Here is a 24,817-nt window from a genome sequence, read left to right on the forward strand (position 1 = left end):
TAAAGGGGAATAATTTTAGCAGCGGACGACGTCACGTGACTTGATTTGACGTTTGCATCATGGCGGAAGCAGTTGTAGAAACATCGTTCATGGATCCTTTCAAAGATATTCTGGTTAATTATTTAATGCCAGAAAAATGTTATGACGAGTTCTTTTTACAGTTCAATCTTCTGCACGGTAGGTTCACGTTTGATCCGTTTAGTAGTAACGTTAGCGATAAATGGACGTGATTTCCAAGCTAATTACTTGGAACGTTATACTTACAACGATTCAATGACAAAGTGGAGTTTTCTCTTGTAAGCACTTCTTATTTTGGGCAACTTTTTTGTAGTAACCGCATTATTCGCTTTTTGTCGACCTTAGGAAGACATTCTTATTTATTTCAAATTGGTCTTAAATTATGATCATCTATCATGCAAAATATTTTTTAGCTTTCGAGCGGTCATTTGAGCTGTAAACGTGTTTTATTTTGTTATGTTTGTATTAAACCTCGTCAGCTTCACTACCTCGCGCTTGTTAGAGGAGGCGGAACCATACACATGTCAGTTTCTTACTGGATACCTTTTGTATGTCCTCGGTAATCATCGGTGGTTTCCGTAAACGCTGTTAAAACCTCCGATTCTACCAACGTAATAATAATTGCTGTTTTACATGTGTTTGCTGTGTAACTTTTATTAAAAATATATGCCTAAACGTTCACATGCAACAACTTCCAAGTCACATTTAAGCCTGACTCCCGAGTCCTCTGTGTGATTCTGTTTAGTGGACTGTCTGAAGATTGTAATCAGCAAAGGCCTGGGCATTGGGATCATTCTTGGTTCTGTATTAGGTATGAAAAGTCTCCCTCTTCATCTTTACAACACACAAACCCAAACTATTTTCGTCTAATACTGATATTTTGTGCATGTCTCTTTATAGTGAAACTACCTCAGATTCTAAAGCTGATTGGGGCCAGAAGTGCTGAGGGACTGAGTTTTAACTCTGTGCTGCTGGAGCTGTTTGCTATCACAGGCACCATGGCCTACAGTATTGCCAACAGCTTTCCTTTCAGGTAAATCAGTAGTCAGACCTTTACATAATTGTGCTTTTTCATTAGTCTGGTACACATTTGTCCATACAAACACCATGCATTTATAAATATCAAACAACAAGGGGGAAAAACTGGTTACTAACCACACAAAGATATGTGACCCTGGACCACAAAACCAGTCTTAAGTCACATGGGTATATTTGTAGCAATAACGAACAATACATTATATGGGTCAAAATTATCTATTTTTCTTTTATGCCAGAAATCATTAGGGTATATTAAGTAAAGATTATGTTCCATGGCCTGAAGATATTTTGTTAATTTCCTAGTACCGTATAAATATATCAAAACCTTATTTTTGATTAGTAATATGCATTGCTAAGAACTTAATTTAGACAATTCTAAAGGTGATTTTCTCAATTTTTATTTTTTATTTTTGGTCCCTCATATTCCAGATTTTCAAATAGTACCACAGCCTAATATTGTCATATCCTAACAAACCATACGTCAATGGAGAGCTTATTTATTCAGGGACCCTTATGGTTTTGTGTTCAATGGTCAGCTATAACGTGTTTTACTGTGATTATATTTGACAGTTCCTGGGGTGAGGCACTTTTCCTCATGATTCAAACTGTGACCATTGGTTTCCTCATACAGCACTATGGAGGAAACACCATCAAAGGTAAGTTTTAAAACAAACAATAACTGTGCTGCTTTCATTCATTTTAAATGTCAAAGTTTATTATGTACCTTTTGACTCTGCTGTGATATGCAGGTTTGGGGTTTCTGGCAGTCTACTTTGGTCTGTTGGGAGTCCTGTTATCTCCTGTGACACCAGTGTCTGTCGTTACTACCATGCAAGCCTCTAATATGCCTGCCATTATCATTGGACGAGTAAGCAGGAGATAAAACACCAATGCTGTTAACAACTTACCCAGCAGAAATATACATTTTGTGTAATGTGTCCAATTTTCTCTGTGTCTCCAGTTAATTCAGGCTGGTACCAACTATAGAAATGGCCACACTGGACAGCTGTCAGCTATTTCAGTGTTTCTGCTGTTCGCAGGCTCCTTAGCACGCATATTCACTACAGTGCAGGTAAAACCACTATAATGAGATGCAGTTTTTTGGAAGACAGAAGTCTCTTACCAAGACTGTGTTTGCTTAAAAAAAACGTAAATATTGTGAAATATTATTATAAAAATGGAAAGTTGTTTCCTTTTTTAGTAGCCTTTACTTAAGTCTTCAGTGTGTCATGATCCTTTGGAAATCATTATAATATGCTGATTTGATGCTCAAGTAAAATTTTTCAGTATTACCAAATTATTTATATTAAAATATTTTTGTGGAAACCCTGTTACATTTTCATATAACTTATTTGATTAACTGAATGTATCCTCCTTGCTGAATTAAATTATTAAAAAAAGACTTATGACCGAATAATTATTGTTAGTGAAAAATATATAAGGTCCTCATAGGATTTTGTATTCATTTCAAAACAGGTTGACATAGTTCCATTAATAAAAGCCCATTTGAATGTGTCCTCTGTACAGGAAACGGGAGATTCGCTCATGGCTGTCACATACATCATCTCTTCTTTCTGTAATGGTGTGATCACAGCTCAAGTCCTCTACTACTGGAACAGCAGCCCTGCCCTCAGGAAGAAGACTGAGTAGATCCAAACAACAACAGGCAAATTCAGAGACCACTCAGGTTGACAAAGTGCACTGGACAGCCGATTGGGGAATCAGATGTATTCTAATCAAAATGATGGTTCTTGTGAAATTAAGCTCTGTTCCTTGGTCACTTGTTAAAAGCATTTATTGTTAACATATCACATGTACATAACATATACAGGCAGGTACAAATACTTTACAATGCACACATTGACGTATTCCAGGTGCCCTGAAGTGGACCAAAAAGTCAGTATGGTGAGGGGTCCTTCTATAATATAGAACTTTTTCCCCCTTTTTATGGTAGTGGGCTTTTATTTCATTTATTGGACCATTTCTTAGCTCAGGGAAGGGAGTAGTGTCCATAGTATTCTGGAATTAAACCATATGAAAACCTTGTGTAGTATTACTGACATACTGTGGTACTGCTCACTTTACCCTGGCTCACTAAATATTCACTGAAATCCATGTAGCCATTTTGAATTTTACGACAAATCTGTGAAAAAAAAAGTCTGTCAAGATTTTTGTAAATATTAATTGCAGAATTGTAAAAATGACCGAAATACTTTAAAAGTACACATATGCATATGTTATCACATGCTAAAGGCAGCCCTATTAAAACATGTTATCCCCACAAGGGATCATTTGGTTTTTTGTTCTGCATAGACAAATCCAACCATATGGACATTATTTTACAAAGTCTTCCAGAATCTAGAAATGCCCATGTTTTTAGAAAAGAAATTCTGTTGTATTTCTTAAATTGCAATGGTAATCTTGCAATGGTCATGGAATAGTACGTGAAGCAACGTTGTTGAGTGTCATCACAACTATTGGGAACTTGGCAAAATGAGAAAAAAAATACCTTTTTTTTCTTTTTTGTTGTAGATGGTAGTATATTCACCCATCAAAAGCAAGTGTAAATTTGTCCGCTGGTAAAAGGAAAATTTAATTTGAATGATGGGAATTGCATATTTGCACACATTACATTTTAAGAATTTATTTTCCTTTTTTGCTTGTGAACATCTGTTGTTCGTTGGTAGTTTATTTTATGAATGAAATATTACAAATAGCTGTGATTTACGTTTTTTTCCATATCTAAAGTTGCAGTGTACTTTTGACCATTGAGTAAAACATTACCATCAGATAATTTGTAGTGTTCGTTGTGTGAAAGGCTTTAAAAAAAGACACAAACAGTTGTAGAAAATAAATGAGTAAATAAACAGTTTTATTCTTATTTGAAGTTGTGTTTTTGTGTTTATCTATTATGGAGAGTTCAAATTGATGAACTGTGATACATACTTGTACCACCAGAGAGAGGCAAAGAGCCGATAGAAATACATTTTAAACCAGTTTTCTCCACTGGAATCCTTTACCCTACTAGCTATATAATTAATTACTTGTGTCAGTCTTAAAGTCTCCATCTGTCATCACTTTTTAAAGAGCAATTCTGTATAAGTCAAGAAGAAAGCTTGAAAAGATACTGGCAGTACTGGTTCTGATTCAGAAACTCTATTCAGTTGCTATTTTAGAAATCCAACTCAGGAAGTCTGAAATCATAATAAAACCAATATTTTAACTGACTACAATGAGTTGGATTTCTTCTTATTTTTTTGCAAAAGTAAAAATGTGGTTAAATGTTGACTAATAAAGTTTGTCAAGCCAGATGCTGCTGATATTAAATTGTGCTGTTTTAAGAAGCACTGAATATCTGGATCAGTGCTCTGTGTTCTTGTATAGTGTCAGTCATTCTCAATGCTACTTACAACACACAATCCCTCACTGCAGTTACTTGTACTACGTACCTCATATTTCTTGTGTGCTTTATTCTCTCTGCTCCATTGTAACTGGTATGACTGAGTCTCCTGTGGGTCTAGCAGAGTTTGTTGTTTAGATGTACAGAGGGAAGACAATCAACAATGTTGAACAGGCAAACATAAATAGAATTTACAAAGTAATGCTTGAACAATGGTGCACTCAGACAGATCGGCTGAATGCAAATGTCAGAAAGATAAGCTAGGTATCTAATGAGAGTATTTATCTAAATATCTAAAGCAGGAAGAGCAAAACAATTCTCAAATATAAGCTTAATTTAAAGAGTTTCTTTTAAGACCACATTGTGCACAAATGGTTTATACAATTATTTAATTAGTAATACTGGCAACTTATTTACAAGCATACATTTAATTTCAAATGACAATTTCAATCTTTGATTAACAGCAATATAACTGATAATACGTTTTTTTTTTTACTTTTATTTTTACTGAGACTAAAATTAAACTAAGAATTTATTTGTGGTGTGAAAAGTATGTGAGAAAAAAACAATGAAACGATACAGTTATAAATCATTTTAAATAAAGCAATATATAAATCATTTGCAAAAGAATCTCCAAATCATCCATTCATCCTCCAAATCGCTCATCCTTTATAAATAGGTTGTGGAATCCACATAATCAATTATCACAAAAACTAATTCTAAATAACAACAGAGATAGTTCAGTGTCTTAAAGTTGGCTAGTAGAAGAAATATTTTCTGTTTCTGTTGTTAATTATTTTAACAACAGATTCAGCTATTTTATATATGTACACATTAAAGTGAAGCATAATAGATTAGGTTCCTCTGTAGGTTCCTCTAAAGACATATTTTCTGCATGATTTCTTTGGTTGTGTTCATAATGTAGGCTTGCTCATGTTTGAATAAATGCTTCAAATTTAGCCTGCACGTTCTCTTTAAACTTACAGAGTCATCTCAACAACAGCGTTCTGTTTGCTGTCATATAGGTAGTGTTATTCCCGTAGACACTGCAAAAAGCAGAAAGCATCTGATCTGATGGCTCTCTTCTCAACTCCACCCCCAACTGCAACCAGCTATTCTTGCCTAGCAGGGCTAGGCACAGTTCATGTCAACACACCTACTGTCAATGCTCATCAGATCCCTTTTTATCAAATAGAATGTTTAGACAGTGAATTATTTTTGGTTGTAATAATCACAGCTAAACATGCCAGTAAATACAATTTAAGTGTAAATACCTTTATTTACACTACCATTCAAAAGTTTGGAGTCAGTAATTATTTTTAAAATGTTAATACTTTTATTCAGCAAGGATGCATTAAACTGATCAAAAGTGGCATGTATAATGTTGCAAAAAATTGATTTATAAAAATTCTGTTCTTTTAAACTTTCTATTCATCAAAGAACTTTAAAACTTTTCCACAAAAATATTAAGCAGTTATATTTGTCAGTATGAAGTTTTTGTAAATTGATAAATGCAGCAAGCATAATAAATGCAGTGAACAAATAATTATTACAAAATAATTAAAAAAAATTTTTAGCATATTTTTAAACAGTAATATAATATTCAGTGGAGTAAAAAAAAAAGAGGGTTAGTTTTTTTTTCTACTGTTCTTGAAAGTTAAATGAACGAATCATTAAAATCCTGTTGGATTACACAGCTTTTTTTCTCAGGTCTGTTGGGAAGCCCTCAAAGTTTGGCCTCTGGTCTTATCTCATCTCACCTGAGTATCTATATCTTTTAATCAGCGGTACACACCACCACCTCCCCACCTGTGTGGGGTGCTTGACAAATGCCCCATGCAGCCTATAACGGCAGATTTCATGTGTCAGACCGGTTTGACAGAGTCTAAACATAAACGTCTTTAGCTGTCAGCTTTTTTGTCAAAGTATAGACAATATAACATCATAGGTATGCCTGTTAACATTGCATGTTAACTTTGCATACATTATCACAGGTGATGGAATTATCTTTTTTGGAACTAGCAATCCTGAGTATCTTGTTTCACTCAGCCTCTGTTTCACCCCACCTTGCTCTCCTTCGATTTGCTGCAAGACCAGTCTTGCTCGGGGTGTGGTGCTCTCATTAGTGTTACCTGTCAATCACTCTTTCACTGCTGTGCAAATGCTTCCTCTATTAACCACATTAACCTGGCAGAAAGGTACACGTGCTCCATCAAAGCCTGCCACGGCTGCTCAGATCGGTGGGATTTGACCTGGGGTCTCAAAATTTTCTATTTTTATCAAATGCATTGATTTTTTTCCCCCCTATAATGTTAAAAAAGTCCTGTAGTTTGTAAAGAAAACCTGCCGGAACAATTATGTTAAAATAATGTTAAAATGTAAACACATTGACAAACCAACCTTTAGATTTTACAGCATAAAACTAAATTATATTCATAAATATATTTAATTTTAAACTGGTAAATCCAACAACTCTTTTCTGCTGAATTATCAAGGCCATGCTGCTAAAACCAATTTTCCACTATATACTGATAACCACTATAATAACAAAGGTGGGAAAGATTAAGCAAGATAAAGAATCAAAGTTCATCACAAGTAGACTAAAGCTAAAATAATGCAATAAACATTAATTGAACAATAGGATGTAATATCAATACATAACTGATAACAAAACTATTGAGAAACACAATCATTTAAAACACCAAAAAAAATGTTTTGAATTCTGGGATGTGTAAATGTTTTCCCTTTAAATAATAAGATTACTTTGGTACAGTTAACAGAATGGACCCATTAATGTTTTCCCGTATATAGTAAGGGAACTTACTGTTAACCAATTTACTGTATCATTTAGTCTTTTAAAGTTTGATCACTTTACAGTGTTGTGTAAAACTGGCCCTATTAAAAAGTTTGTAATGGGTTTGCTGAGACTGAGTTGAAGTAATAACTCATATTCAACTTCTTCTTCAGCTTTTTAAAATTCATTTTGACAAACAACAACAACAACAACAACAAACTAATTTATAGAGGTGTTTTAGTTGCCTTGCCCCAAAAAAACCTCCTTTTGCTGTGGACACTGCCAACTATGAGCTAAGCAGACAGGTAGACTACTGCTTTGGCCTTATGCCAAGTCTTTTGATGTAGATATGTTTTGTTGACAAGCTAAAAATCCATGTGTTTAATTATATTTCCTTCTGAATACATGAAGAGAAAAACTTACGCTACACACCTACACAAACTTAGAATAGCATCCAAATCTGGATTTTAAAAGATAGCTCAAGATACAGGATGTTGATAGATTTGCCAGAAACGTCCCGCGCCTATGCTGTGCAGATTTGTTGCTTTACCTTGTTTTGTTCTCGTCTTTTACTTTTTATAGGCTACTGTTTGTCTGTACACACAACACAACATGTACACAAACAGATTTTTAAGCCTATAAAATTACATTTGACATGTGGCAGACACAACATTGACTGTTATCGGATGAGTCTGTCCACCCTCCTGTTATTGCGTGACAGGCAGCGCTCATCTAGGCTGACTCACACACATGCGTGTATCCAGCCCTGGTGGCATTTCAACCAACCGTAGCGGCTCGGTTAAAAAAAGGGAAGAAAAATGTACGCCCACTCACTCACCTGTGCATACACAACGTCTGAGGTACGACTGACAAGTCATCGTACAAGAGGGTGATGAAACAAGTTCTGATGTGAACAGACTGAAAATGAAATATAAGCATATAGCCTGCTTGAAGAAATAGCTCACTCAAAAATGAAAATGATGACATTATTTACTTACCCTCATGTCAGCCAAGCTGATGTTTTTCTGTGAAACAAATGAAAACAAAAACCGAAGCTTAAAATACTTAAGCTTAAAACATTTTAAAACAATCATAATGTCCATAAACCAAGCTGACAACAAAACAGCATGAGTGTGAGAGAGAGAGAAAAAAAGAGGAAGTGTTTTTTAACATTTAAACTGACACTGGACAAAAATGAAATTGATATGAAACACAAAGGCCTATGCTATATATGCATTGTATGTCCTTTGCATAATTTAAATGAAATAAAATCTAATATAAATTTTACATGAAATGTGTCAGTTCATACCCATAATCAGCAGATTCTTCATATAAGCAGTTTTTATGTCAGCTGTTGTGCTGGGGAGTGAAGGCTGTGCGTGCAGGAGGGGAGCGGCTCCCTCGGAATGCATGTAAATATTACGCACCCCCCAGTTTCCACAGCAACCATTAATCTCGTTTCCGGCTTTATGACGAAATAGCTGTCAAATAATTTTAAACTTTTAAAAATAATAATAATAATAAAACGCGACTTAGCAAATCAATCAAAATGTACCAAAGACATCGTGCTCATTCTATCAATTCATTAAAATCGAATTTTGTCTTTAATCTTGCAAACTGGAAACCCAACAGTTTACCACGGTAACAGTTCGCTGAAGCCTGCGTGGTGGTTGCCAAGTGATTTTGTGTGTCTCAGCGGAGCATCCCGCACCCCCACACATCTAGACACCCTCAGTCGCCCAGCTCGCCCTCACCCCCCAAACTTAGTCACAACAAGCCGTCTGACTATACGCCAAACAATGTGGTCTTATTTTTCTTCCTTTAAACGTTTTTTTTTTTTTAAATGATAATGGATAATGATTTACTTCATCTAACTTAGGAACACGCCTGAACTGTTATCAGGGTAGATGTAAAGTACACATCTCTTCCCCTCCCTTCGCCCTCCGATTAGCCGCAGCGAGCTCTGACATTTTCATGAGAATGACATTAGGAGATGAGGGGGTTAAACCCGAGGAGAAAACGGCCAGAAACGACGGCAACGCTAATTTTCCGCACAGCGGGAAGCGAGAAAAGAGAACAAAGTGGTCCAAGGGAGCCTCTCCGGATTCAGTGGCTTACTACGTACACCTGCGAGCTCAAAAGACACGGACAATGTGCCTCCGAAACGGCCAATTACGACCGAGGCAACAACCAGTTTTCAAATTGAAGAGAGAGGGTTATTCTGAGGTGGACAGTGAAAGTAGATGATTTCACACTTCAGTCGTTGCTTTCTGCCGATTTTCTTTAAATTTAACCCGCTCCTCAAACTTTTTTTTAACGACACAAACATATAAAAGTTTTTGGGTGTAAATTTAAAGGTGCACTCAGCATTTTGTTCTCATTAAGCTTAAAGTCTTAATGGTCTAAAAAGTTTACTAAAAGCATAAAATAAATTCTAGGTACTTTTTTTTTATAATCATCACATTAAATTAGTAATAAACGAGTGTGGTAGGCAACACTAAGGATCTTGGATAATGCATTTTATATCCAAGTTGCAAATTAAATAGTTGTAATATGGTTTTATTTTACATGAAACAGGCCACCACGTTGACATCACAAATACTAAATTAGTCGTTTTAAATCTTGGTAGTTATCATCAGAAATTCTCATTCACGTTAAATAGACCGGGGCTGACTGCAAACAGTAGCCCCACTTCCTTTGTCCACTGATGGGACTGACTGGTAAAACCATTGCCACATGATGAAGGTCTAAAAAGACTGCTTGCCACAATGGGTACACAGTATCATGCAGATTGAAAATTACAAAAACACTTAAGTTCACAAAGACTTCAAAATAATCAAACCTTGAGACTAGGTTGTATTGTCATTTATTCTGTAAAAACGGCCCTTATAAGAACCAGAAAAAAAGTACACTGTACAAACAGCATTTACAACCAAAATTAAAACCATTATAAAAAATAAAATAAAAAAGTCAAAATAAATGTCAACGGCAAGCTGCAAACTTCAATGGCAATGTAAACTTTTCATTATGCTTAAATCACCATTTAATTAACCAAAAAAACATTAGTAACTAACTGACCGAGCTTTGTGGCAACGAGTCAGAATGACTTACATATTTGACAATGCCTACACACAGTTTATGAGTTCAAAACAAATCTCAAGACCTTGACATAACTTTGCATTTTGTTGATAATGGACCAGGTCTCTGTGGGGGAGAAAAACAACAAACAAAAAGCAAACAGTGCCCAAAAGAAAACCTCAGTTAAGTCCACTGAACTCACTGGTCAACCATACTGTAATGGCAAAAGCAGACTTAATGCTGTGGTAGAATGAAAAAAAGACCAGGTGATGTCTATAACCTCCTAGTCTAATGAAGTGCATTCACTGATAGCAAAGATCAGTGCATTCAAGTTTGACCCATAAGAGGGAAATGCTGGAATGCTAGATGACACAAACATTTAGCAATCTGTAAATATGCCTAAAATGTACCATTTACAGGAGTGCAATTTCCTTGAAAAGACTACAACAACAAAGTTACTTCACAAACATACATGCACACGGGTATGGTGTATATGAATTTACAGCCGTTAAAGTAGGAAAACAAAAGCAGATAGTGACCAAATTAATTTTTTAATCCTCCATTAGAACTTGGGTAACGGTTTCAAGAACTTCTAATTAAATGAGGCAATGTTACAACTGATCTATACTGTCATTTCTTGCCATTCTTTTAAAGAAAGCCCTGAGATTGTCCAAAACACTACTATCCATATCCAGATTTAAAGAGACACTTAGGTCAACCTCACCCATCACACAGTTATTCCATGTACTGAGCTAGTTTGGGCATACAAAACAAAATGTGCTAAATTTACACCCCTCAAGGTCACATGGCATGTTCATCACTGGTCATGGCAGTCACTATTGGCTGACCTGTTTTTGGGAGTTCCCAATATGCTGCCCTGTTTTGTACACCAATTAGATTATGTATCATGATTGCCTACTGCTGCATGTTCTAAACATTGCACAGAGCACAAAAGAACACTTTAAAAACCTATCCACTTAGGAACAAAAAGGATGGCCATGCTAGAATTTGGAATGGAGAAATGAGCTGACTTTAACGTCATGAGAAGTTACTCCTGGTCAAAATGTGATCGCTGCAAAGACCATAAAACAACAGGAGGCTGAAACGGCAACATTTTCTATAGTCAACACACAACTTCAGATCATTCAAATCAAGGAGGTAGTAAACAATCAGAAGTGTTCAATAATCCATAAAGTCTGTGTGTGGCACTATGGTCCCAATAAGGGTCCAACTAATCGAAGCTCAGGGAGCATTCCCTAAACTTCAGATATGAGTGAGGGGAACAGTTCCACCAAGATAGTGCTGCTGCACTCCAGGATAGGCCCTCTGGTTTGAGGTATCGCTGTTATCACTGCCTGGAATATACATGCTAATCATGTCCCTTAGGTCCCCTTGGAAAGCCCCACGGTGGTGGTTTGGTACTCCAGTAGGCGAATGGGATAGGGGTTCTGGTTTAACCATAGACATCACTGAACTGGGATGCTGAGGGCTGCCACTATATGACATTTGGCTGTGGACAAAAAAAAAAAGAAAAAAAAAAGGACAAAGTCATCAGCAGATCAGAGGGACACCAGTAGCAAGGAGAATCTGTATCTTTCCACACATAAAACACCTCTGCATTTGTTCCCATAACGCCGACAAGCAAATAACAAGCCTATACAGGTTAAGCCAGCTTAGTTGTGGTGACTTGAAAACAATTATAGGCAAATAATAAATACATACAAGTAATGTGATTACAAATTAAATATTCTAAATTTGCGTTTATAGCCATGTAAAATTTATGGACAAGTGCTATAATCTATAGGTGTGTGGTTTTAAGGATCAAATTAAGTGGCAAGTTAATTCAGCACAAAAACCATTACATGTGGAAAAAAATGAAAACTTTCTGAAACTAAATAAAAGTACTTTTACAGGACTAGAATTTCTATGAAATATTGCGTTTGATGAAAACATTCAATAAGAACAATTATTACGAAGTAAGGCATAATAAAATCCGAACGGCATATCACGAAATTCTGTGCGCGTTTGCCCCACACAACTCCACAGTTCGTCAAGACACACTTAACTTAAGAATAATTAAGTTAATGAATTCATAAACGAAAACAAACCTGTAAGAGCCGGCTCCGTTCATGTAGGTCTGTGCCGGCGGGTACTGAAGAGCTGACAGCTCGTACCGGTGCAGTTGTTGCGGGTATCCGAGCGCTTCACCCTGCATTCCCATATAAGCACCGGTGTGACCCCAGCCATAGCCGTCCATTCTCGGGCTCCCGCCTTGTCCCTGTGCCACGGCTGATGCCAGCAGGTTACCGGCTGCGAGGGGATATTTACCGACGGGGTTTTCCTTCTTCATGAGGGCTTTGGTCTTGCGCCGAGGTTTGTATTTGTAGTCGGGGTATTCCTTCATGTGTACGGCCCGCAACCGTTTGGCCTCATCGATGAACGGCCGCTTCTCAGTGTCCGTTAAAAGTTTCCATTCCGCACCAAGACGTTTGCTTATCTCAGAGTTGTGCATTTTGGGGTTCTCCTGTGCCATCTTCCTCCGTTGACCTCGGGACCACACCATAAACGCATTCATGGGGCGCTTCACTTTGTCCATGGGGTCCCCGCCGGCTGGACAAGAGGTTTTTGATCCGTGGTGCGCGTTTCCAACCCCGCTGACCGGAGGAGACATCCCCGGACTGTTGTGGTGGGGATGAGGTTGACCCGCGGTCTTCAGTTCATGCTCCATCATGCTGTACATCACGCCACTACACACTTTGAGTTTCAATCGCTCAGTGCGTAAAGCAGCCAATTAAAAGTGTCCAAGCGAACCTAATCAGGTCAAACAAATCCGGCGCAGGTGAATTCTCTTTACAGCAGGGATAGTCTGGCCAAATCAAACGCGGCAGTGAGAAAAGAACTGCACGATAAAACAAAACATTTAGAACAAATTTTTCAGACAAAGTAAAGTAAAATAGGACGCGAAAAGCGATTCAATCACAGCTGTTTGTCCGTCTAAACTCTGTTCAACTCTATCCGTAAACCACTTGTTGAGCCGCAATAGTTTGCAGTCCACTTTGAACCAATTGTATAATTCTATTCCACAACTGACCAATCAGCGCTCAAGGCAAGCCTTTGCTCATTTGCATAACAATTATAGGGGTGTGGTATTTTACGCAGCAGATCACTTGTTGCAAGAGGTAACCGGCACGCAAAGAGAGAAACCAGGGCTTATTTTGTTGTTTAAAATACTAATTATCTCTTACTAGTAATTATTACATATTTCAGAAGATGGAACATTTTATTACGCTTTAAAATGATCACACTTTTAAAAGATGTTGTGTTCTTTTGGACCTGCTTTCTTTGAATAACTTTCTTTGACTTAATTAGTTTCACTTTACACCTTTACACTTTCTGTGTCTTCTATTGTTAGTTCTCGACCCCTTCACCCCGGGGTCATGGGAAAAAGACTGACCTGACACATTTTTGGTGAAAACTGACAGTGCAAAATAAGTTACTAGTAAAAAGTGTATTATTTTAAACGATCATTAATTATACACTTTTATAAAATCAAATAATAGTGTATTCTTGTCTTATTAGTTATTACATACAGTGTTAATTGTGTTTTTGAGTGTTTTTAGTAACTGTGTTTAAATCTTATGTGAGCTTTGTATGTTTTCTGGGTAAATTTATGTGACCTTTTTATGGTACACACAATATATAATTAGATATGCTACTTGTTTTCAACTCTTCATACAGTAAAGTGCAATTACTGCCTTTTGATGACAGTTTATGACATGACTTTCTATAGGTGTGGGATTTTCAGTGTTTGTAATTGCTTGAGAAAAGGTGTGGGTGCAAAGCCTTACGTTGTTTCTTTCTCTTTTTTTGTAGACACAGGTGTGAGTGCTTGTGAGTTTGCAGGTGCTTTGTGAACTATGTGAGCGCTTCTGTTCGTGACTGACAGTTACGCCTTTATGCCAATCAAACCGCAAATTGTGGGACTTCATTCTTTTAAAGCCATATCCCAAAAAAACCAAACATTTTGGACAAACAGAAAACCTCTTATGGAGAGTGTCCAACTCGTTCTGCCATCCTCTTTCTTTGTCCCATTTGGTTTGTGACAGCTCAGAGAGTTTCTCAGAAATGTTAAGTGTGGTCTCTACTCACAAACACAGGTCGTTCAAAGCCCTCATGTTTGTGTACACATGTGCTTCACATGCCTCTCCATGACCATTGTATTGCTTTTTAAAACCAGTGTGTTCATGGGTTTGAATATGTATGTCCAAAACAAGTTACAACACAGTTGTTTTTCCTAAGCGCACACAAAAGATAACCACCCATTCAGCTGGGCTCTAAGCTGCTCAAACACTGCTACCTGAATCAGCCTGTGAGGAGGAATCAACAGGAGTTCTCTGACTGAACTGAATAAATACGTCTGAGTCTAGACTGTTTTTGCTTATTTGTTCTTCCGTTGTGTTTGGTGTGCATTTCTTTCCTGAATTGTAGATTTTAAAATGAAATAATTGCTCGTTTTCTAATGTATAAGCAACTATTTTTAATTACTATAATTCTCATAGTGTTTGGATGCGTTGTTTAAAATGTGAATTTAGTTTTATTTAATTAAAGTTCAAATATAATCAGTGAATTATATGTTGTTTACATAAATTATAACTTTAGTATCATTATTTTGTATTCATTTCTGAATTATACGTTCCATTTTAAACAATTATTTTGTATAATATGTAATATTTAATACATTCTATATTCATTCTATACATTATAACTTTTAACACCATTTTTGTTTAATAATTTCTGAAATATAAATAATAAATTTCCAAAAAAGTAGATGATCGGAATATTCCAAGAACATTTATTTCATTAAAATAAGAAATAAGATATAGAAATAAAGAAAAAGAAAGTAGTTTCATTAAAATCAAAGGACAATCTTGTTTAAATATTTTAACACTTTCTTGATTTGACAGTAACTTTACTGAGTAAATGTAATCATTATCCCTTGCAACAACAATATTTGAATGGTTAATATGTATGCCAATAATAAAAGTCACAAAAATTAACAGATATTTAATTTTATAAATACAATTCTATTTGTAAGGTTTTTTTTATATATATATATATATAGTTTTTGTTGTTGTTTTACCAATGTTTGGACTGAAGCATTTAAAATATCCTTTCGAGTTAGATTATACTATAGTGTATTAATACCTTTTTTGAGTTGTTTTAATCTGTGAACAATGAAAATCTAAACGCTATGTAATTCATTGAGGCAAATATGACATTTTGATTTGAATTAGGAAACCCAATAGAGTAAAAGAACAAAAAATTAAGTGGCCTTAAAATGAAGAGACTGAGTTCACAATAAATTACAATGGCCTGAAGAAAGGAGGACGGATGAGGAAAAGCTTGAGGAGAAGGAAGAATGGCAAAGATAAAGAAGAAAAGAGAGACTGAGAGGGGAAGAGGGCAACTTGGAGAGAGTGCAGTTTGTCTCTGAGTCCTCTCTGACAGGCCGAGTGAATGGGGCCTCTATTCTCTCCCTTCTTATGTAAATGGAGGCTTTAGTCTCCTAGCCATCCGTCACTGCACAGAAAGACCCTGGCAGGCCCTTTACGAGCCTCCTGCTCGCATAATCCCTGAGCCCACAATCATGCGCCCAGCAGGGGGAGAGGGGGGAAGTGGCAGGGGGGTTACCATGCAGACAGTGAAAGTGTTCGGCGGGCCACCTACACTGAACACACATAATCCAAACATTTCTCATAAGGTGTATAGCCCTCGGGCACGGAGAGGTTGTTATGCCACCGACAGAGGACTATGATTGGAGAAAGAATGTCAGAAAAGAAGACTGTGGGTATAAAAGGCCAGGAAAGAGAGGGGATTGGTACAAATAATTGAATGAAGGGGACGTGGGACAGGGGTACACGATGTGGGAATTAACATAGTGTTTGCATGATGGACAGGTGAATGAGGGCCCACGCATTATGTCAGGCGATGTTGGTGGAGCGTTCTCGCTGAAGTGATCAAAAGTTGCAGCCGTGGAATTGTAATGACACAGGTCTTCTGAGAGTTCGGATAACTATTGGCTTGCATATGTGTGAATAGAAGTTTTCCTAATACATCCTCATGTGCTGGAATGACAGGTCCAGTCTGATTGGTATGCGTCCTGGGTTTGAGGCACAGCTGAAAGCAGCATTCACTCCGGTGGATACAGATGGTGTACAGACCTGCCCTCCTGTGGACGCGCTCAGAACTGGCAATCTCTTGGATCTTGGTTCGAAAGGTGCTTCTCTCAGGAGCTCTTCACAGTAAAATGTGCACCGGATTTAGCAAAATGATATAATGCCTTCGCATTTACTTATTTAACGAAGTGCAAATACATCTGTTAATGTTACACAACATAAGGTCACTATTCTGTCACTAGCTGTGATCAGTTGGCACTTTCTTCCAAGTGTCATCCATGTATCCCCAAAAAATTTTTTTTATCTTTGATACTACACAGAAAAGACAAATTATTCACGGCATAGTTTATTAAGTATATGCATATGTTTTAAGGTATTTACATAATCTTGTTTTCAAATATATTTACACAAATTCCCTATCCATGACCAAAAATTTTATTTATTGTTCGAATGTGGCTGGTTGTGGAGCAAGCAAGATACAGTTAATAAAATGCAATTGGAGTTGATGAAAATATGAACCTGTTGATTGTGTATTTGAAACACAGTTTATTAGTACTATGACAAATCTTATGGTTTTGTTCATGACTCACAAACATGCATCACAATTGAACGGTAAAACTCTTTTAAAAGGCATAGCTGACCCCAATATGAAGGTTTTCTGAACATTTTATTCAACCTTAGTTTCTTCAACACATTTCATTTCACAAGACATTGGTTGCGGATTATTTGATGTTTTTAGTTCAGCTGCTATTCACTGCAGAGGATCCACAAGTGAGCAAATGACTCAATTCTCATCATCCTTAACATTGATAAGACTTGTTCAGCTGTTACTGAAAATTTCTCGTCTACCCACATCTGATCAAACACCATTGGAATGATGGGCGATTGAAATGTTGATAATAGGAACAAAAAGGGCAAAAGATTTCATATTCCCAAAAAAAAAAAAAACCATGACGGGAACTATGAACACATGCTTGGAGATCTCATACTCGTATTGCAAGATGAAACCAGTCTTGCAGTAAATTAAACCCAATGAACGAGTAAGAGTCAGCTTAGCATGTTAAAAATGGGAAATACCTTTATTTCAGACCATTAAAATAAATACTATACAGAGTCCAATGTAGAAAAGATTTAATACATGGCTTCTGTCTCAAAAAGGTTAATAATCACATTTGTAATAAATTTGTTTAAAAAAATATCAGACCAATGTAAACCCCACATCCAAACCCACCCAACAAGAGAGGCATTTTTTTGAACAATATGAAGACAATGATCTCTATACTCTACTACTGCAGTTTGGTCCTTTACATATTTAGACCCATCCAACACAGTTTGGTGAGGTAGGTTGTAGGAGCAACACTCCTCGATAGGACTTTGATGCAGAGAAAATCTGAGGCGATACAATGGTGGGTTGTTAACCAGCCATACCAATCATGCCAAATTCATTTTTAATGCCTTGGGCCACCCATCCCGCCATAGTAAAGCCTATTTACAAAATCAAAAAGCTACAGCCATGCACAGGTCAACAAGAGATGTAACCGAACAACTGGACCAAAAAAAAAAAAAAAAAAAAAACCCACTTTTTGCAACTTTATAATCTGTTTTGCGCTCACAATCCAGCTTCCTCTTTTTCCCTCAAGCAGAACTTACAGCACTCAGATGCTTCTGTAAAAAGGAAGATAGCAGTGATGAAGATTTGGAATAAAAAGTCCAAGTCCACCATATAAAACATGAATTCTGTATTTTACATCCTTTGCCCTGTGTTAATCCAAAAAAAAAAAAAAAATTCCAATGAAGTCACATCTCAAAAATGGTTAAACCAACATCAAGCAGGGCATTGTCTTCAATCCATATGCCAGTCAGTGCATTAACATTTACACTTAACATGCAAATAAGCCCTGCAATGAAGCCTCTTGATCAGTAGATGGCACCACTCAAAAGGGGCAAGATTAAATGAGCCTCGAGGAATATTGAGTATTCATTCTGAATAGTTGAGTGATGTGGCAGACATACTGGATTTATGAAAAAGCACACCCTCAGAATTAACAGTACTTGATTTGGGGAGTTGCGCGAAAAAGGATGTGGGTTGAAATTAGACTAAAGAGGGAAGGGAAGAGAGAGAGAGAGAGAAAAAAAAAGAAAAGGGGGGCTAGGGTCTTAGATAAGATCAGCAACGTTCATGGGCATTTCCTCCACGGTTGTATTGTAGAAGGTCTCAATGTCTCGGAGTGTACGCTTGTCATCTTCAGTGACCATGTTTATAGCGACGCCCTTTCTACCAAAACGGCCACCACGTCCAATCCTATACAAAAATAAAAATAAACACTTATTGCACAACAGCCAGAAATCACACAAATCGGTCAAAAAGCACAAAGAGCTCCATTGACTTACCGGTGGATGTAGTTTTCCCTGTTGGTTGGAAGGTCATAGTTGATAACCAGGGAAACCTGCTGCACATCAATGCCTCTTGCCTGAAAGCATTTAAGAGACTTTAGTCCACTTACTAGTTTCGAGAACAAAAGCAGTAAACTAACAATCTCAAGACGTTTAAAAGTAGAGATTTTGCATGTTAATGTCAACTGCTTTATAGTCGTGTTGAGGGACTTGGCGGCCCAGGCACTGTGGAGAGCAGTTAGAATAGTCTCCCAAAGATCTTGATACCCATCACAGCACAAAAAGCTGGTGGAAGAGGTATCCTTGGTGTGACATCTCAGAACTGTGGGTGAAGGTGAAAGGCAGCTTACCAGCAGGTCAGTAGTGATGAGGACTCGGCTGGAGCCTGAGCGGAACTCTTTCATGATGACGTCCCTCTCCTTCTGCTCCATGTCACCATGCTATAAAGACAGAGTGCCTAGTTCATAAAACATGTACATCTGTATAATTACCAAAACGTCACGTGTCTGTCACTCACCAGTGCAGAAACTGTGAAGTCTCTCGCATGCATTTTCTCAGTCAACCAGTCGACCTTTCGTCGAGTGTTGATGAAAATTACAGCCTGTGTGATGGTCAGGGTTTCATAAAGATCACACAGTGTGTCCAGCTTCCACTCCTGAAAAACAGAGGTATCTTAGCAAAAAAAATAAAGATAAAACTCTCAGCTCATCCACTAGGTGGTGCTGTTTTCAGACTAAAGTTAAGATCATGTTCCCAGAGTCCTACAGGCTCAAATGCACAGCTAAGCAAAACGCTTATCAGACACAGAGCACTGCAGGAAGTCTGGGATCAGTTGACACGCATGGGGATCATCACAAAACAGCATTACTATATCAGTAACAAATTGGACCGCTTTGAGATACAAATGTTAATTTCTCAACCCTATGTTCTCCACTCACCTCTTTCTCAACATTGATGTAGAACTGCCTGATACCCTCAAGGGTCAGCTCTTCCTTTTTAACTAGGATACGAATAGGATCTCTCATGAATTTTGTGGTGACCTCCAACACCTCCTGAGGCATGGTGGCAGACAAAAGAATCACCTTGGAAAAGATAAACATGCAGAAGTTATAGCTTATGAAAGGAGTCAACACTAGCCACAACCTGAAGAGGACTACAACAGGAAAATGTCAATTTAATCTCATTAAGATCATCTTAACTGACTGGAGTAGATTTAACCAGATAAAACATACAGCAAATAAAACCCTTTATAGATAAGATGTAAGCTGCTTTATAGTCATGAAGAGGGACCTACGAGCCCAATCAAAGTGGAGAGCAGTTACATTACTCTACCAAAGATCATCATTCCCATCACAGCACACAAAGCTGGTAGGAGAGGGACTTTGGTGTGGGCTCCAAGAAAGGAAGAAGAAAAAAAAAAAAGGTTTACCTGAGTATCTGTGGCCAACTTCTGAAAAATCTCATAGATCTGGTCCTTGAAACCACGGCTTAACATTTCATCTGCCTCATCCAGCGCAAACATCTTTATATATTTGGGAGCTGACAAAAAAATAAAAACATACAGTTGGTTATTAAACTTATAATTTAACAAGAGTACAAGTAGTTAAGAATTCTAGTATAAGCCTAAAAAAAAAAGTGACCATCATCCACACTTACAAAGGTATCTGCGGTTGAGCATGTCAAACACACGGCCAGGGGTTCCAACCACTATGTGGGGCACATCAGCCTGGAGTTTCTGAACTTCATTACGGACATTGGTGCCACCAATGCAGGCATGACAGGATGCCCCCATGTAGTCTCCAAGAGCCAGCACCACCTTCTGAATCTGAGGAAGACAAAAACATTAGCAATAGCCAAAAGATCAACTCCATTTAACTTTAACTGGATCTGAAAAATCACCTGTGCACAAGTCACTGCAAAATGACGCAAAGCATTTTAAGAGATTCATGACTTAAGTCTCTGTGCCCATACCATGAAACAGTCTTTTCTCACTGTCTTGAGCTGACTGGGATGAATATGGCCTTTATTTTCTCTGCCCCTAACAGATATAAGACCTTGTGTCATTGACAGACACAGCCTTGCCCAGTGAAAGGGGGCATGCTTAAACTCCTGCCACACTTTGTCTTCCATGTCTCCAAAACCTCATACAAAAAGAAAGTACTAGTAGAGAGTACTAACAAACCTGAATGAGTAACGGTTCTCACCTGTTGGGCGAGCTCTCTGGTAGGAGCCAGCACCATAGCTTGTGTAGCCTTCATCTCCACATCAATATGCTGCAGGATGGAGATGGCAAAGGTGGCTGTCTTTCCTGTGCCAGACTGAGCCTGTGCGATGACATCATACCCTACAGACAAAAAAAAAAAAAAAAATTACCAAGTGCCCATTCAAATCACATGGAGTTTCACTGTCACATTACAGTACAAAGGCAGCTTGTGCCCATACCATGAAACAGTCTATGTCTCACTGAAATGAGTTGACTGGGATGAATATAGGCTTTATTTAATTTGCCCTTACTAGATATAGGTCAGTGTCACCAACAGACACCGCCCTGCCCAATTAATAAGGGTGTGAAATAACTGATCTTATAATACAGAATTAAGGGACCAAAAAGCAGACAGACCAATTAAGTTTTACGTACCCTTGATACAAGGGAGAATTGCCCTCTGCTGAATGGCGGAGGGTTTCTCAAAACCATAAGCATAGATTCCTCTGAGAAGAGCCTCTCGCAGGTTCATATCATCAAAACTATCAACAATCTCCTTCCAGTTGCTCTGTTTAAAAATAAAAAGGCGTTAAACACACATATTGATGTGCTGTATAAAAGCACATTCACTCTGAGAGCAGATGGCGCTAAACTGCAGAAAATGCAGCCTTTACCCTGGAAACACCATAAAGCATTGGCTTTACTTTAAAACATTTAAATAATTTTAAACAGCCATTCTGATTTGTGTATTTGCTATGGTGATCACCACAGTGCCAAATACTTAAATATTTAGACTTGGGCGGTTTTCAAAAAAAAATGTTCTTCATTTAAATCTGGACTACAAAATGCCCTAGATATTGTTTTGAAAGGGTTTTGATTGTTCATTCACACTTTATATTAGGGCTTCATGAGTTAAAATTAGTTCATCTGCCAATGAAAAGTTATTCTGAACATTCATTAATCTTAGGTATTCCAATATTTAGTAACAAGTTAAAATCAAAAGTTGCAACCGTGTTATTTAATGAGCTAACAATAACTAAGACTTGTATTTTTTTTTATACAAAGATTAATAACTTCTGTAGAAAATGTGACTATTGCTCATTGTTAATATTTAACTAATGAGGTCTTATTGTAAAGTGATACCTATGGGTCTTCATAGTTCTTTTTTTTGTAAAGTCTGTAAAATTTTTAAATTTATATATTTTTCTGTATTGCTTTGTTGCATTTAAAATATTCAGATATTTCGTCAAGTTATTTAACTGGTTATACTTCATTATGAACACTTTTTAAACCGAATTCAATATCGTGATAAAAGCATTAGCAATTAATCGCAACAGGAAAATCTGATACCAGCATATCCCTAATAAATATGCACCCGATCAAGATTTAAAGGGGGAAATCTCCATACTAAACTAAACAAGTGTTGACAAGTATCAGTCCATGAAAGTATTTTCTCACTGTCTTCAGCTGACTGGGACGTATATGGCCCCCATTTGCTCTGTCACTAAAAGATATAAGACTTTGAGCAACTGACACAGCCTTGCCCTGTGATAGGGGGCATGCTTATGAAACTGAAGGCTACGCCACAATTTTCTCTTCTTTGGAAGTCTGCTTCACTTTCCTCAAAGTATTAAAACTATGTGAAATGGCTTTTAAGTCACCAACCTCAATGATACCATCTGGCTCCATCCCCTCAGGGCCACTGTCTCTGGGTCTGAAATGAAAGGTTTAATTAGTACACTTTATGTAAAATTTCACCTTCAAAAAAATAAAATATTCCATGGGGCACATTCTCAAACGTACGACTGGATTGATTGGAATCAAATTTTATTGGAGTTACCCAGTCCCTTATAGTGTAGACCTAGTTACCTACAACCAGAATCATACCATACACGTATTAATCCATTGTAAAAATGTCTAAAAGACCTTGTTTAAAAGAGAAATGTCAGGCAAAAACTAAAACCTACTCGAACACACGACTTTGTCTATGAAACACAAAAGGGCAATGACAGCCTCAGTCACCGTTCACTTTCATAGTAACGTTACCATTTTCCATAAAATTAAAGTGAACGATAACCGAGGCTATCATTCTGAAATTCGATGACGATTTTCATCTAATCATTTGCGATACTCATATAATAGCGTTAGTTCTAAGACACTGATATCGTAACCTCGTTAAATGACAGAGGCAGCCATTTTCGCTCAGCGCCATTACCAACGTGGCTCCACTAAATCACACGGACTCGTCGGTCCAAAAATAACTCATTTAAAACGAGGATATTATAAAATGCGATATAAAATAGGCCTGCGAGTCAACTCAATATTATACGAATACGTGACATTTATTCATAGACAAAAGTATACTAGTAATATTTTCACGAACTGCACGGTTTCTTTTCTTTAACAAAAAAAAAAAAAAAAAAAAAGAAAGAAAAAAAAAAGTAACATGTCATTTATATAGGCGATTTTACATTTTAAGAGAGGCCTTTCGTAGATAGGCCTTGGGCCTACACTGCCAGACCACCCTTTTGTCTCGCCCAAGCAAGGCCATGTGCCCTACATATTTTCTCATTTTTAGGCCTAACGTTACATGTACAAGCAAAACACATAGTTAATATTTTATAACACCAGGTACTGAGTTTTTACGTAAAGCATATTACAATAAATCTTAAAAAAAATGCAGGTAATCGGTTTATATTGGGGAGAAGGGAGCGACCATGTGCCGCATGGACGCGCCGGTCACACGAGGAACTAAACGAGCGCGTGAGACACGTTGCGTCACAAGAACCGGCATTCTAACGGAACATCGAATAGACGTTACAAAACCATATTAAAATACTTTTCAACAAATTTCACGAATATAACAAAAATATAAGGACTTGTACTTACACTAAACGTTACATGCTGAACGCACGCTTTTCTAAAACATTTTAACGAGGCGGGAACGAGAGAGAGAACGAACGTGCCAAACCGGCTCATAATGCTAGCTTTCGCTAATGAAAGACAAATATTCAATATTCTCAAACAAATCATGTGAAATCAGTGATATTGACTTAACATTTCAAGTAAACGGGGACCATTACTACAAACAAGTGTAGGAAGAAAAAAAAATCATCGAACACGATATCTTACCTATCTTCATGTTCAGACGACATTTTACAAAGGACTGTAGACTGGCGGAAACGCGCAAATACTTAAACGGTGACGACCGCCAAAGCTCATTGATTGGACATCGTCCCGATCAGTCAGCTTATAGACCCGCCCAGCGTGACTTCCCATTGGTCCACAAACGATTGATACCGCCATGTTTGATAAGTGCCTGTTCGAAGCTTGAAGACGTCACGAAAATCCTAGCTGGACGTTGAACCAGTTTTGCCCTTTCTCTAAGAAATTTGACGTTTGGTTTTCAAACATATACCTTTAAAAAATGACAAATGTTCTAATTAGTAAAATAATTTAATTCATAATTAATTTACGAAGGGTAAATAACTTTTTTTTCAGCCCTGAAATTTGTGGTGATAATTCTTCTTTTTTTAATGTGATTAAAGTAACAAGATAGAACACATTTGAAAATGGGATTTTAATAGACCATAAAGGTACTTTCATAAAGTTTATTTGTCTTTATTTTTTACATCATTTTGGTTTCCGTTCGCCCTCTCAATATTTATTTATTTTTGTTTGCTTTTGAACTGTTGCTGACAGTATTTGAATAAAAA

General features: G+C 37.2%; 3 protein-coding genes, 1 long non-coding RNA gene and 1 other non-coding gene across 5 annotated transcripts; 1 reads left to right on the top strand and 4 right to left on the bottom strand.

Annotated features, from left to right (window-relative positions):
* The first annotated feature begins 10 nt into the window (after nt 1-10).
* mpdu1b (mannose-P-dolichol utilization defect 1b) lies at nt 11-3,937 on the top strand. The gene is made up of 7 exons (XM_052561432.1): nt 11-177; nt 764-829; nt 919-1,051; nt 1,627-1,712; nt 1,806-1,924; nt 2,018-2,128; nt 2,584-3,937. The coding sequence occupies exons 1-7, from the start codon at nt 60-62 to the stop codon at nt 2,704-2,706; spliced, it is 756 nt and encodes a 251-aa protein (XP_052417392.1). The 5' UTR covers nt 11-59; the 3' UTR covers nt 2,707-3,937.
* A 58-nt stretch (nt 3,938-3,995) lies between these two features.
* On the bottom strand, nt 3,996-8,651 carry LOC127962029 (uncharacterized). The gene is made up of 4 exons (XR_008154516.1): nt 8,560-8,651; nt 8,249-8,275; nt 8,089-8,168; nt 3,996-4,573 (listed from the first exon to the last, which is right to left on the bottom strand). It is a non-coding gene; the product is annotated as an uncharacterized LOC127962029 (long non-coding RNA).
* Nucleotides 8,652-10,100: 1,449 nt separating this feature from the next.
* sox19b (SRY-box transcription factor 19b) lies at nt 10,101-13,364 on the bottom strand. The gene is made up of 2 exons (XM_052561431.1): nt 12,437-13,364; nt 10,101-11,838 (listed from the first exon to the last, which is right to left on the bottom strand). The coding sequence occupies exons 1-2, from the start codon at nt 13,066-13,068 to the stop codon at nt 11,592-11,594; spliced, it is 879 nt and encodes a 292-aa protein (XP_052417391.1). The 5' UTR covers nt 13,069-13,364; the 3' UTR covers nt 10,101-11,591.
* Nucleotides 13,365-17,030: 3,666 nt separating this feature from the next.
* On the bottom strand, nt 17,031-24,332 carry eif4a1a (eukaryotic translation initiation factor 4A1A). The gene is made up of 11 exons (XM_052561257.1): nt 24,234-24,332; nt 22,767-22,815; nt 21,537-21,669; nt 21,103-21,242; nt 20,555-20,723; nt 20,328-20,437; nt 19,837-19,980; nt 19,416-19,553; nt 19,249-19,338; nt 18,896-18,975; nt 17,031-18,806 (listed from the first exon to the last, which is right to left on the bottom strand). The coding sequence occupies exons 1-11, from the start codon at nt 24,254-24,256 to the stop codon at nt 18,662-18,664; spliced, it is 1,221 nt and encodes a 406-aa protein (XP_052417217.1). The 5' UTR covers nt 24,257-24,332; the 3' UTR covers nt 17,031-18,661.
* Nucleotides 19,623-19,758, bottom strand: LOC127962770 (small nucleolar RNA SNORD10). Its single transcript, XR_008154642.1, has one exon. It is a non-coding gene; the product is annotated as a small nucleolar RNA SNORD10 (small nucleolar RNA).
* Nucleotides 24,333-24,817: the final 485 nt, after the last annotated feature.

Source organism: Carassius gibelio, chromosome B7, assembly GCF_023724105.1.
Source record: "Carassius gibelio isolate Cgi1373 ecotype wild population from Czech Republic chromosome B7, carGib1.2-hapl.c, whole genome shotgun sequence".
NCBI lineage: Eukaryota > Metazoa > Chordata > Actinopteri > Cypriniformes > Cyprinidae > Carassius > Carassius gibelio.